Below are 14064 nucleotides of genomic sequence, written 5' to 3'. Positions count from 1 at the left end.
CATTCCTCATCCCTTTGAGAAATCAATGCATGGCTTCCCTTCTGAGTCACTGGGATCTTTGGAGTTTTCTATCACTTTCCCTTTACATACTTCACCCAGATACAATCACACAGGGACCCAGTTCTTTGAAATTAGGAAAATGAGACCGCTGAGTGGGTAAGTGGTGCATGATCCGTGGGCCAAGGGACCACTCTCCCACTTGAAAGCTGTCAACTCCCTCTCCCACCCTTTATCCCTGTATCCCCTGCTGTGACATCCTGGTCTGTCAGGGGTGGGGGAGGGGAGGTGACCCAGGGCCAGGCTGGTGGTGGGGCTAGGGGCTGGGTCTCTCCAAGACAGCTAAGCTCTGTGGGAGATACTAACTCTTACAGAGGTACAGGAGGCCTGAGCGTTGGTTTTTGGTTTTTTGAGTAAGCTCCACACCCAGTGTCACAGTTTCAGGCTTCTTTTTGGCAATGCAGTGTCAGAGTATATCATTTTTTTTTTTTAAAGCTTTATTTATTTATTTGACAGACAGAAATCACAAGGAGGCAGAGAGGCAGGCAGAGAGAGAGGAGGAAGCAGGCTCCCCGCTGAGCAGAGAGCCCGATGTGGGGCTCGATCCTAGGACCCTGGGATCATGACCCGAGCCGAAGGCAGAGGCTTTAACCCACTGAGCCACCCAGGCGCCCCCATTTTTTTTTTTTTAAGTAGGCTCCATGCCCAATGCGGAGCCCAGTGCAGCGCTTGAACTCACAACCCTGAGATCAAGACCTGAGCTGAGATCAAGAGTCGGACACAATCAACTGAGCCGCCCAGACGCCCCTGAAGTTTGTTTATGGGACCTCCTTTCGTTGCTCTTTGTAATGCCGCTCGTCCTGGGGCCGTGAGAGTACACCACGCATACAGGCACTAACTCCAGGAACCAACTCTTGGAGAGAGGAGTGGAGAATTTAGGAATTTAGTTCTGCCAGGTCCAGATGTGCTTTGGCTCTGTCTTGCACAGCAAGCTGTCCCCTTTCCCTCTATAATCCTGCATGTCACCTGGTGTGGAGACTGGCATGCTGATGGATTGACAGACAGACTGCATAATTAAATGAGTCCTGAGACGCTTTGCTGTGCTCTACCCTACAGGTTAATGGAAACAGCGAAAGAAATGACTCGGGAGTCCTTGCCTATCAAATGCCTTGAAGCTGTCATCCTGGGGATGTATCCTTGAAGTGACGTTTGCTCAAGTTTACTTCATAGATGGTGGCCTCCCTGTGGGGCCCATTGTGCCTTCATTGTTCCAGACTCACAGAAATTATGTCTGGTTGGGACAAAGTGTCAAGCTCTCCCTGGTGCTTCTCTTTAACTTTGACCTTCTGGTGTTGAACCAGATCAGAGCCTGGCTCCTTGGCTCATTGTCGGTCGATGTTCGCTGCAGCCTGCCCCAGGCCCAGCTCTCAGCCAGATCCACTAGTTACGAGGGGAATTCCAACTTAGAGGGACTACAGAGAGAGCATGTATCATTATTTTTTGCATTTTTCTGGCATTGCAACAGGATAGACACTCAAGAGGAAATGGGGTTATCCAAAGGCATCTCTGGGGAAAATTCTAAGAGTGGGTTATGGACGAGACCAAGCAATGGCGTAGAGTCTTGACTCCGCAGAATGTAGAGTTGAAACGAGGGTCTGGGCTCTGCCATACTTTCTGTTCCATTTTCCGCCAGACCCTGGCTCCTTAGCCCGAGGGGAATATGGTACAAAAAGCTATGATGGAAGTAGAACATGATCTGACAGAAGAGCAAAGAAACTTGTAGTCCCTTGGGGTGGCTGGCTGGAAGGGACAGGGACCAAGGGAATGCAGCAAGACATGAACTTGGGAGGTGGTCCCAAGAAAGACCAGTTGGGTCCTTGAGTGCTATGCTGAGAAGTGTGACCTTCCTCCCAAAGGCTAGGGCAGCCCCCGAGAAAGCTCGGCACGACACGACCGGGCATGCGTGTTAGAGAGGTGGTTCTTTGGGCAGATTGAAGGGCAGACTGGAGAAGAAGCTGGATCTGCATAGCTTGTTAGGAGCTGCTCCCTGAGGGAAATGGTGATGCTTGAACTATGGTCCTGGCCAGGGGAACAGAGGTGAGGGGACATCAAGGAGATAGAATTTCCAGGACTCAGAGGCCAACTGAGTGCTGGAGTTGAGGAGGAGGGAGTCAACCAATGGATTGGGCGGTAGTTTGTGGAGGATGGGCAGAAGGGATGAGGGTGACGGAGAGGTGAGATTCTTTGGCCCAGATGCCGTGAGGGTGGAGGGAGGAGCCCACCTGTGGGCTGATTAGCTGTAAGAGTTAGAGGAGTCAGAGGCAACGAGCCCACATTTCTGGCTTGGAAAACTGGGTGATCGGTAGGTGTGCTGCCGCCCAAGGAGGGACTTGTGGGGAGAGTCAGATTTATGGGGAGGGGAGTTTAGATTTGAGTATGTTCAATTTGAGATGTGGGCAGGGGTCAGATTTGGGGTGGCTATGGAGAGTGTGATGCTCACGAGGGGGCTCGGCACCAGAAATAGGAAGTGGGGAGCTGCACGTGTTTAAGGAATGGTAGCTGCTGTTCAAGGAGCAGGAAGAGAGAAAGATCAAGGAAGAGATCCCACCCTTTTGTGGTTTAGATGGACATGGTGAGCCCGTGACAGAGACGAAGGAAAGTTAGAGAGCTAGAAGGAAGCCCAGGATGGAAAGAAGCAAGTGTGACATCAATGGAAGGACTGGTGGCTCAGAATCAGACCAGGGACAGTAGGACAGGGGCAGTCTGTGGGCTTGGTCTCCTGGACACGTTCATGGGAACGGCAGTGTCTGGCCCTCTGCAATGTGCAGGGCACTGGCAGGCCACGTCTGAAAAAGATGGTCTACAGGTGCCCAGGCTGACCTTTGAAAAATGGGAACTTGAGCCTTATTGTGGCCCTTCCCCCACAGTTCCATCCTACATCCTCCCTGCTCCTCACAAAGGAGAGGAGACATGTGCCTGGGGAGTCCGGCTGGAGGGCAGAACAGGGTGGAGCCGCAGATGGCTCCAGGGGCCTTTCTGAGGCAGGAGTCAGTCACAGCTGTTGGGCTGAGCCTCCTGTGAGTTTGATGGGGGTGAACAACTGTTGGGGGCTTGCTGGGGGAGTTAGTGAAGGAGAGCCAGAGCACAGGCCCTTCCCTGGGCAGGCCAGCTACCTTCAGACTCTGCTGATGGAGGTCTGGGTGCCTCTGGGCGGAGGCCATCTTGCTTTATACGGTTGCCATGTCCCTGCGCAGTGGTGTAAACCCAAGCACGACTTCAGGTTTCCTGGGATTCATCAGTTCTTTTGGGTCATAAGGGAAACACTTGTGACTGGCCTCTGGGCCTGTCCAAATCAGAGGACAGTGTGGTCTTGGTTTTCCTTTATTCTTACCAGTGTGACATTACAGAGAAGGGCCCGGAAGAGGAACAGGGCCCACACTGCTGAACTCAGGGAAATTTGACTCTTGGATACAGACAAGAAACACAGACCTAAATTCCAAAAGTTACGTCTTTGTCTTTTCTCTTTGCTCTTTGTCAGCATCCCTATGGCCTGTTTTTCTCTCGAGCACAGTGAAGGACATGACTTAGGTCATCTGTCTGTGTCTCCCACAGGCCCCTCTGCAGGTCCTGGGAAACAAATAGCACCTCAACAACCTTGAAACAGGTCAGCTTGGCTGCTGCTTGGAAGCCTGTGTCCCCTGTCTTGTCCTTCCTTGTTTTCTCCCGTTTGACGCTAGTCTGGAGTTAGGATTCATTCAGGAAGAGCCCCTACTTTTGCTCATGCACACACTTTCACAGGCCTGCAGGAGAAAAAGAACTTCAATTCATCTTCCAAATACTGGCAATGATTTGGGGGGGGCCTCGCTGACCATGAAGGGGCTTAATCATGGTGCGGGTTAGATGCTGGGTAGATCTCTAGGAGCTTGGACATGGCTACTCCCTCATCCCTAGAAAAGCTCAGGCCACTTCCCTGCCTTCATCCACACTTCCTCATCCCCTTCCCTTACTCCAGGTCCCAAGGCTTCCCGATAGCCATAACGATGGAAGAAATCCTAGCGATGGCAACTTGTGACAGAATGGACTGGTGGTCTCTCCCATCCCCTGCCTCCCCACCTCTTCTCCACGTGGTTGACTCTACTTGTCCCACAGACTAATTTCGGTGTGGTCACCCCATGATCTCTTCTCTGTTCTCCCAGAGGCCGCTGGGCTTGCCTCTCTCACAGCACACATCACACTGGGGTGGTTCTTTTCAGTGTCATTGAGACCCCATTGACGTACAGCACTGTTCAAGTTTAAGATGAACAGCATAATGGCTTGACATACATATATTGTGAATGTGTTTTTTTTCATTGTTGTAAAATAGTCATGCCGTAAAATTAGCATTTTAACTCTAAGTGTACAGTTGAGTGGCACTGAGAACACTCCTGTTGTCACGCAAGCATGGGCACCAGCCGTCTCTAGAACTTCATCTTCCCCAACTGAAATGCCATGCCCATGGAGCACTAACTCCCCATTTTCATCCCCGCCCCCAACAACCACCTGTCTACTTTCATCTCTATGAATGTGACTACTCCAGATACCTCAGAAAGGGGAATCATACAGTATTTGTCCTTTTCTGACTGGCTTATTTCTAAGCCTAATGTCCTCAAGGTTCATCCAAATTGTAGCACGAGTCATAATTTCCTGACTTTTTGAGGCGGAATGATATTCCATTGTATACACCCTTTCCGCTGCTGTGAACATGGGTGTGCAAGTCCCTGTCCATATCTCCGCTTTTAGTTCTTGTGGGTACACATCCAGGAGCTGCTGGATCATATGGCAACTCTTTCTTTTTTTCTTTCTTTCTTTCCTCCTCCTCCTCCTCCTCCTTCTCCTTTTCCTCCTCTTCCTTCTCCTTTTCCTCCTCCTCCTCCTCCTTCTTCTTTTTCTCTTCTTCTTCTTCTTCTTTTTTGAGGAACTGCCATCCTGGTCGTGTCGTGTCCATTTTGAGTCTGTGTCCCCGATAGGCTTCCAGAAGAGGGCTGTGCTCTTGCTCTCTGGCTCCACAGCCTACCCGCAGCCTGTCGGGCACAGGAGACATGCGCCCAGTGAGGGTTCGTTATCACTAAAAACGACTGAGAAAGCTCTTATTCCAGCCCCAGAGAACTCACCCCGGAAAACAAGCAGGAGTGGACGTCAGGGGCATCGGAAGGTTGGGATTTCACTCCCTCCCTGCCAGTTCATGTCGCAAGAGGAAGTGACAAGAAAACAGCTAACTTTAGAGAGAGGAAACATCTGTGCTTAAACTGAGGCCCCGTCCTCGGGTCAGCCCTCAGGGTTGGCTTCAGGTAGCTTCTTTCTTTTAAGGGTATCTGGACTGGCCCTCACTGAGGCAGTCTTTTTAAGTCCAAGGAAGGTGTCTCGCAATGGAGGGTCATCCTTGCAGCAAGCACTGACAGAGCACGTCTCTGTGCCAGGCCTGTGCTATGCCCAGGGACAGACACCAGCCTGCGAAACACAACTCCCGTCCCTACAAGATGCAAAGAGACACCCAGTTATAACACTGGGCGATTAAGCAGCCAGTGCTATTAGCTGTGGCAGTTCTTGAGTTGGGCGGTGGGGCGGGGTACTTAACTCATACTGAGGAAGGTTGGGGAAAGGGGGAAGGAGTGAGGGGAGAGCAGTGCCGCTGTTCCATTCGGGATGCCGCGTGTGTAAAGAGAGTAAGCCCACAGCATCCTTCTCACTCGTGATTCTTACGAGACCCCGAAAATCTCTGCCTGGTTGCAAGCCCCTGCCCTAGAGGGCTGCTGTGTGAGGGAGGCCATAAAGGAAGTTCTACTTCGATAGGGAGCATCACATGCTACAGGGTATGTTTAGGGCCATTTTATTCAATTGGTCTCATAGCTTTGTAATGTCAATGTCATTTAAAAGTAATTCAAGACTTTCAGTTTTATATGACTTCCCATTATGAGGGAATATATTGGCCAAGGGCATGGGTGTGGATTCTTTATGGTCTTGGCATATCCTTCAAAAATGTCTCGGTCGACCGTGGGCCCGTGTGCTGGTCCAGGGTGTAGGGGGGAATGAAACTGGACAAAGGAATTATGAGCAGGGGCTGAATTGTGGCAGGACTTTGGTAAGGGATTTGGACCAAGTCTGGGGAAGACGAGAGAGAGTGAAAACTGAAGCAGAAGAGTTGACACATACCAAATTTTGGCTTGAGTAGAACATTCTAGCCTCTGGGTGGAAAGTCCATTGGAGTGGGGGCAAGAAATGGTAAAGACAGATTCTCAGTGTAGAGAACCGTATCCACTGACTGGGCACTTACCAGGCACAGGCCGCCATGGAGAGCACCTGGATTATTATTTACCTCAGAATCACCCTGGAGTCACCACAGGTTTTCAGCAGAAAAGTGATGCCATGAGTTTTCAACATCCCTCTCCATAAATACTGGGTCCTTGCCAAGGTTATCCTGGGATTTTTGAGATGGGCTTGAGGCTGTGGTGGTACTTGTCGTGTGGAGTCAGTGGGGTAGTTAGTTACGCGGCGCTGCCCCTATGGGGTTACTGGTCCCAAATTGATACAACGGTATCAGTTTTGCTGATTTGCTTGATCCAAATGGGCTGATAAGTGGAGAAAGCCAATCTGTGATGCCAGGTGTGCTGGGGAATGAGGGGAACCTGAGGTTCGGGTGCTGGAGGCACCTTTCTATGGTACTCAAGGCTGTTGGCATGAGTGTACTGGGGCCCATGAGAGGAGCAGATGAGGGGCAGCTGTGGCCTGTTCTGATGCCTTCCTGTCCAGGTAATCGACCAGTCTGTTTCTTTTCTTTCTTCTTCTTTTTTTTCTTCTTTTTAAAGATTTTACTTATTTATTTGAGAGAAAGAGAGGGCATGACAGAGAGAGAGAGAAAGAGAGAGAGAGAGATCGTGATGGGGGGGAGGGGTAGAAGAGAAGAAGACTCCCCGCTGAGCAGGGAGCCCGATGTGGGACTCGATTCCAGGACCCTGGGATCTGACAAAGCCAAAGGCAGGTGCTTAACCCAGGTGCCACCCAGGTACCCAGTCAGTTTGTTTTCCATCTCACTGCCTTGCCTTGATTCTGTTTTTCACTTTTCTCCTGGAACATTGCAGAGGTCTTCAATTCCTGCTCTGTCCCACATACTCCGGCCAGAAGTAATGTCTGAGAACGTCATTCTCATTACATTTTAAAAAGCCTTTAATACTCATCACGTCCTGAAGAAAACGTGGGAGGGGGAAAGTCCATGATTTTGTTTTGCACATTTATTTAATTACTAAAGTAGAGGGCAAGTTTTTCTCATGGTCCCATTTTAATTTGGCTTCGGTATGCATCATCTAATAGGTACTCAAAGAGATTGAGTGAATCTTTTCTAAAAGGATTAACGTGGAAAGGTTAGATGTGGATCTGCTCAGAGGCAGAGAGATGGACACTTAATTTGCCATACAGATCACGTTCCCTCCTGGGAGTCCAAGCTCTTAATTCTCAAGGCCTCCCTTCTCTTCCTTGACTCAGATGGTCTAAGATACTTAACCAATGGACAGCCTTCCATCGAGCGATTCCCCATCAGCTTTAAAACCTACTTCTCAGGAAACTATTTTCACCATGTTGTGCTGGGGATTTATTGCAATGGCCGCTACGGCTCACTGGGCATGAGCCGGAGGGCTGAGCTGATGGACAAGCCGTTGACCTTTCGAACTCTGAGTGACCTCATCTTTGACTTTGAAGACTCCTACAAGAAGTACCTGCACACAGTCAAGAAGGTCAAGATTGGGCTGTATGTCCCCCATGAGCCTCATAGCTTCCAGCCCATTGAATGGAAGCAGCTGGTCCTCAATGTCTCCAAGATGTTAAGGGCTGACATAAGGAAGGAGCTGGAGAAATACGCCAGGGACATGAGAATGAAGGTAGGTGCTGGGAAGGCGAATGAGTGATGGTAGAGTTTTCTATCCCCGTCCTCTGTCTGTCTGTCTCTTGCCTCTTGCCCCATGTTTCTGGGATGGTCAGAAGCTTCTTGAGGTTATCTTAATAACCATCCTATCAAAACAAAAAGTACAAATCATTTGCTGTTTGACATGGACGATTAAAGTTTCTCTTTGTATAGGCTACTTCAAAACGAGCTGAAGTCAGTTGAGATGTTACAGTTAAATCAGTGTCTTGGCCGTATTTCCTTCTGTGAAATCAAATCCAAAATGTTAAAGTCATTTTAGATTAAAGCTCTCGTTTTGTTTTGTTTTGTTGTTTTGGTTTTTATGATAGGGTGACTCATCATTCCAGTTTGCCTGAAACTGGGGGGTGTCCTGGGACATGACATTTTTAGTACATAAAACCAGGAAGGTCCTGGGCACACAAGGAGAGCGGGTCACCCTGCTTTATAATCTTTTGCAGAGTCACATTCTGTCTCTGCTTTGCTTTATAAATTGCAACACATTTTGGCATATAATTCTGGCCTGGTGTCTCAATACCAAAGAAGCATTCACTGTGCTGGTTTCACAGAAACTACACTCATAAGCGCTTCTTCCTTCTCCCATGTCACTTCCCTGGAAACATTGTGCCTGCTTGTCTGTGTCCCTCCAGGGCTTGTGGAGTCACTGAGAGAAAGCCTGTGTGGACACAGAGGACCACAGGGAAAATATTTTGCTGACCTCAGGCTGTTTAGTGCCTGGGGACTTGTCATCTTCACCCTAAGGGACCTGGGACGGAGATTCTTGATAAAATGAAACCACTCGGTGCCTGTGTATGGGGTGGGAGAGTCAGAGGAAGAACAAGCTGGTTTCTGGGGCAATGGAGATGGGACTTTGCCCTCACGAGACAGCACACAGCTCCTGGAAACAGCCCCAAGAGGCTGAGGCATAGGGCTTTGCTCTTATGCTGTGGAAAAGGGGGCACAGTGTAATCATTTCAGCCTCTGGGGAAGGGGTCCTCTGCTCCTCACCAATGTAGACTGAGCAAGGAACATCTGTCAGGACTCCCCTTGAAGGTCTTCCGGCTCGGTAGCTCCTAGGCCTCGCACTCACGGTGGGGGCAGGGAGGCTGCGGGAAGACAGGAGGGTGGTTTCCTTCCGGAGCCAGCGTGGTAACTCCTCACATCTCCTTCAGATCCTGAAACCTGCAAGTGCCCATTCTCCAACCCAAGTGAGAAGCCGGGGGAAATCCCTGTCCCCCCGAAGGAGACAGGCGAGCCCCCCGAGACGGCTCGGCAGGAGAGACAAGTCGTGAGTACTATTTCCTCTTCACTGGCTCAGGGGCCGGCACACACATCCATGGGGTTGTCCTGGCCCGTGGGGACAAAGCTGTGTCCTGGGCGTGGCATCTGAACCAGACTGAGATCTCCAGGAGGACCGGCCCTCCATCAGGGGGCATCCCTTGTGGAGAAGGGTCCACTGCGCACGTCACCCCCATTGCTCTGATGCTACTGCCTGTCAGTTGTAGACTCAGATGAAGGGACAAGCTCCAGACTGCCAGAGATGAAGGAGATCCTGAGATCCCGGCAGCGTGGGGGGAACGGTGGATGTAGGATTAGGAAGCCTGGGTCTGGGGCCAGCTCAGCCCCTTGTGAGCCACACAACTTGAGGCCGGCCATGGAACCTTCCTCCACTTAAGTTCCCTTAGCCGGAAGATGGAATTGTTAGAACTGATGAAACTTTCCTAAAACCCCGTAGCCCTCTGTGCCCAGGAGAAATCATGATCGTTCTTTAGGTCATGGCATCTTTAGGTCATTCTTTCTCCCTTGCTGACCCTGTCTTCCCCCATCTTATCCCCGAGGCCACTGATTCCACACCTACTTCTGAGGTCAAAATGACTCCCTTGGGAAATGACAGATTGGAGAAGTACCCGGTGAGAATCCACGGGCTGATATTTGGGCCGTAATTAGACAGGGGAGAAAATACCACTGTCATTGTAATACCAGCGCATGCTGGTCACGAGCCGCTCCCACCGAGCCTGGGACAGTGTGGTGCAGTGCACAGAGGTCCGGAGCGAGCCCCCGCTCAGCAGCCCCTTAGCCCTGCGGCCTAGGCAGACCTCTCAGGAGCCTTCTTTGCTCATCCGTCCAAGACGATAAAAACACTTTCCCTGCCTCCTTCTCAAGGAGTCGTGGGACCCACTTAGAAGACGTAGGGAGAGCGGTTTGTCCATGGTGAGCAGCTTTTAACGCAGACGTGTCATTATTGTCACATCAGTCCTGTGGAGTAAGAAGGCAGAGTTTTAGTTTTCACTGTCAAAGGGAGAAACCAGAACGCAAACCCGGTTTGTTATCTTGTGCTGTCTTGTAGCTGGTCAGTGATGGCACTGGGGCTGGAACCCGGGTTCCCTGGCTCTGGGATGGGGGAGGGGGATGGCAGTGTTGGTTCTGTCAGGATGAAGTGGTTTCAGTTCTGAGGAAAGTTCCCTGTTTGTCCCCATTCTACCTCCTGCTGCCGAACCCTGGTGCAGAATCCACAGCCCGAGGGTATTGGCTAAGACGGCTGGGGTCCAGGCTTTGACGGAGGAGGTGGAAAGGGGGGGTTCCTGCAGCAAGAGAAGCTGGAGAACGTGGGGCTTCAGCATGGCTCTGACCTTTTGGGGAGCAGGATGGCTTCAGAGCTTTGGCACAAGCCTCTGACCTTAATCCTGCCTCTGATGCTGACCACTACGCTTGCCTCTTGACCCTGACCTTCACCACAACCCTCTCTCTCCCCCTCTCCCATGCAGCCATCCATTCACTGGTGACTCTGAACAAAGTAGCAGTTGTCTCAGAGGACTGTGCATGTGTAAACCCTTTCTAGAGGGCACGGAGCATGGAGCCCGGGACCCAGAAGTAGCAATCTGGTTACTCAAGGAGCGGGGAGGGGCGCTTTGCTCTGCCTTGTTAGCTTTGCTATCCCAGGAGGGCTAAGTCTCCCCTTAGCAGGAGCTCCCAGTCTGCAGCAGACACTGAGCAGTCCAGAAAGCCCCACTCTGCCCTCTAAACCCGGAAGTCCTGAGTGTGCCCCTGACGGGCTGATGCACGGGACGGCAGGATGGAGTTTTCGGACCATTCCTGTCGCATCCGTTTTACTTGCATCCACAGGAAATTTGCAGTCCAAGGCATGTTAGGTTTTTTTTTTTTACCAGAAAAAGTTCCCATGAGTGCCCTGGGATGGGAAAGCCAGCAAGATCTCAGACGCTGGCTGTGGAGACAGAAGTCCGAGGACGTGCCAGGTGCCGGTGGTCTGAGAACAGTATGGGAAGAAGGTGCATTGGGGCCTGGACTGTGGGATTTGAGCTGCTGCTTGGGCACCCTGGGGGAGCATTCTAGAAGCCCCTGAGCATGCCGATCTGGAGCTTGAGGAATAGAGACCGTGACAGCAGAGCCATCTGCTTAGAAGCGACAGTTGAAGCGATAGTTGGAGGAGTTGGTGAGGAGGGAGGGACGTGCTGGCAGGCTCCAAGTGGCCCAGGGGATGCAGGGCCAGAGCAGGAGATGGGGAAGGAACAGCAGAGCGGGCGAGTCAGGAGAGCGAAGGGGCCAGTCCGCACCTGCAGGAGCCAGTCCGCACCTGCGAAGGGGCCAGTCCGCACCTGCGAAGGGGCCAGTCCGCACTGCAGGAGCCAGTCCGCACCTGCAGGAGCCAGCTGTGAAGGTCGGAGGAGCAAAGGGAGGCGGGGGATGAGGGAGAGTTTAAGGTCAGGGAGATGAGGACGGAGAAGCGGACAGACTGTGCGCGTTCAGTGGCTTTTATCCCACTGGTGAGGGAGGTGCGTCACTGGGTGGGAGCGAGGAGGAGCGGGTGGGTTATGGGCACAGGACGGGGTGAAGCGGCTGCAGCAGCACAGGGCCCAGCTGAGGAGGGACAGAAGGATCCTGCACCCGGTTTGCAAACTCCAGCAAGACCAGAATCCCCGGAGGGCTTGTTAAAACAGATGGGGGCCCCTCCCCCGGTGTTTGTGATTCAGCAGATCTGGATGGGGCCCGAGGATCTGCTGTTCTGGCAAGTTCCCAGGTGATGCTGATGCCGCTGGTCCAGGGACCACTCTTGGAGAACCGCGGTTGGTTCTGATTTGGGGGTTGACTTTAAAAAAACAACGGCATGTCAAGGTGCAGGCACTGGGTCTGTGTGATTCTGTGGCTCAGCTCCACCTGGTCCTGCCTGGGCCTCTGGAGCCTGAGGTGCTGAGGTGCCGTTGGAGGGTGAGACCCCGGCCTGACCCCCATGTTGGGCTCTGCTGAAGACATGCTGGGCAGAGCCCGGCTGGTCATTCTCCTAGGGGCCAGGTAGGGAACTGGTGTTCGGTCACCCCCGAGCCATGCCTGTACCCTAATCTCTGGACTTTGTCACACAGCCGAGGCAAGCGACCACGCCTGTGCCCGCAGAGGACAGCTCTTAGACTGCCGCAGTTGTGAGTGCAAAGCACCTTCCAGTGTCGGGGCCCCCCTCACCCTCACCCCTCCTGTCGGTTGGAAGCAGGAAGTGGGCCCGGGGATGGGGAGAAAGGCAGTAGGGAGAGGGCAGCAGTCCTCAGTGGGGTCAGGAAGGAAGACCTGCAGGAAGATGGGGCTTCCGCTCCACCACCCGCTTCCCTCCACGCCCTGAAGTCGAGCCCAGCCCTGGCAGGCAGGCCCTGGCTGCACAGAGGCGATGGCTCATGGTTCAGTGAAAACATAAACTTTTCCAAAATGGCGAAGAGTGGCTGCGACCAGCCCGGGAAGCCCTCAGCCCTTTCTCCCGGGCATGGCACTGGTTCCCAGGAGTCTCCCTCCATCGACTCTCCCTAGTGGGTCAGGTCTTAGGGATTTTCTTTTTCACAGCCAGGGCAGGGTGGCTTTGGAAGAGTTTGACCATCAAGGGAGCCTAGGTGGCTTGTGGGTTCCTGTGGACCATCTGGTGTGAGCAAATCCAGGAAGACCGTGGCCACCCTTAGTAGCCGAAGCCCCTGTCAGTTCTTTTCCCAGTTTAGAGGTCAGGAGGGGATTCTCGAGGGCAAATATCTTGGCTGAGGTTTCAAGTAGATTGAGGTGTTCCAAGGTATTACTAATTCCTCCTTAAACCCTGCTTTCTGAGTTGCAGGGCTGGGTCGGGGATCACAGGGGCTCGAGGGGACAGAGAAGCAAGGGTTGAAAGGAAAATGAAAGGCTGTGTGACCCAGGGAGGACAAGAAGGATGGAAGAACCAAGCCCTTCCCTCCCTCTCCAGATCCCAGCTTCCGCCATTGCCACAGACTAGAGCCCAGGACACCCTGGTTCCTAGAGGTGTATCTGGAGGAGAACAGCTTCTCAGCTTCTACCCCTGTCCTTCAGCAAGCAGGCTTTTCTCCAGGTAATCGTGATTTGGTGAGGAAATGAGAAAGGGACCCATTTGCTACTGACCCAATAACTCCACCAAAATTCTGGGCCTCCTGCAGTGGAATGGCCAGGACTAGGGAGGGCTTCGTGGCTCTGTCACTGTGTTATTTTTTTCAGCATTACATAAGGCCATCAAATCATTTCTAAATGTGTCGGGTGCCATAATGAAGTTTGGGAGTGGCCCAGAGCGTGGAATATTACCATAACAGGCAAGAGGCCCATCCGCTGTGGGGTCCCGGCCCCTTTCTGTGCTGGGATAATTTTAGTGGCTTTGTATCCCGGCCGACCTCATCCCTACAGCTGCAGCTACTTCAGCCCTGCATTCCTCTCCGTTTTTGCACTCGTCTGACTAATCCTTCTGGAAAGGACGATCAGTGTCACTGGGTTGACAGAAGAGTCAGCTGGGTGGGAGGGCAAACAGCAAAGGCTGCACTAGGTGTCAGCTCAGGGCTGGGTGTCAAGAGGGAGACAGGGACACCCCCCACCCTCCACCCCATGAATCCTTTGTCAGCCTCTGCTCCCCTAGGAGTGTTTAAAGCGCCATCCACACAGAGCAAATTGTTTCCTGTGGTTCTAAGAGAGGCAGGGAGATGGAGGTTGAGCTCCACGTTTTAAAGGCCTGCTGTGAACGTCTACCTACGCTTCCCAACGCCAGGCCTCTCTTAGCAGCAGCAGCCAGGATGCCTGCCCCTCACCCTCGCAGGAACAAGGGTTAGAAATGAGGTGGGAGGAGAAGTTGTTATAATGATAGATCCTGGGGAGGG

At 52.3% G+C, this 14064-nt stretch overlaps 1 protein-coding gene across 8 annotated transcripts in view; it reads left to right on the top strand.

Annotated features, from left to right (window-relative positions):
• The window catches only part of VASH2 (vasohibin 2), a 37539-nt gene that overhangs the window by 14268 nt on the left and 9207 nt on the right, over positions 1–14064 (top strand). For 3 of the 8 annotated variants that reach the window (XM_032862775.1, XM_032862773.1, XM_032862768.1), the window contains 6 exons: positions 100–156; positions 1114–1188; positions 7523–7904; positions 9097–9212; positions 12301–12357; positions 13026–13274. In XM_032862775.1, the coding sequence (XP_032718666.1) occupies positions 100–156; positions 1114–1188; positions 7523–7904; positions 9097–9212; positions 12301–12357; positions 13026–13274 (936 nt within the window). The remainder of the gene's footprint in view (positions 1–99; positions 157–1113; positions 1189–7522; positions 7905–9096; positions 9213–12300; positions 12358–13025; positions 13275–14064) is intronic. The other 5 variants (XM_032862774.1, XM_032862772.1, XM_032862767.1 and 2 more) reach the window with 4 other exon arrangements.

The sequence above is a fragment of the Lontra canadensis genome, unplaced genomic scaffold (genome assembly GCF_010015895.1).
Source record: "Lontra canadensis isolate GAN:19392208 unplaced genomic scaffold, GSC_riverotter_1.0 scaffold24, whole genome shotgun sequence".
Classification (NCBI taxonomy): Eukaryota; Metazoa; Chordata; class Mammalia; order Carnivora; family Mustelidae; genus Lontra; species Lontra canadensis.
Note: the sequence above shows the minus strand (reverse complement) of the source record. Positions and strands in the feature narration are given on the sequence as shown.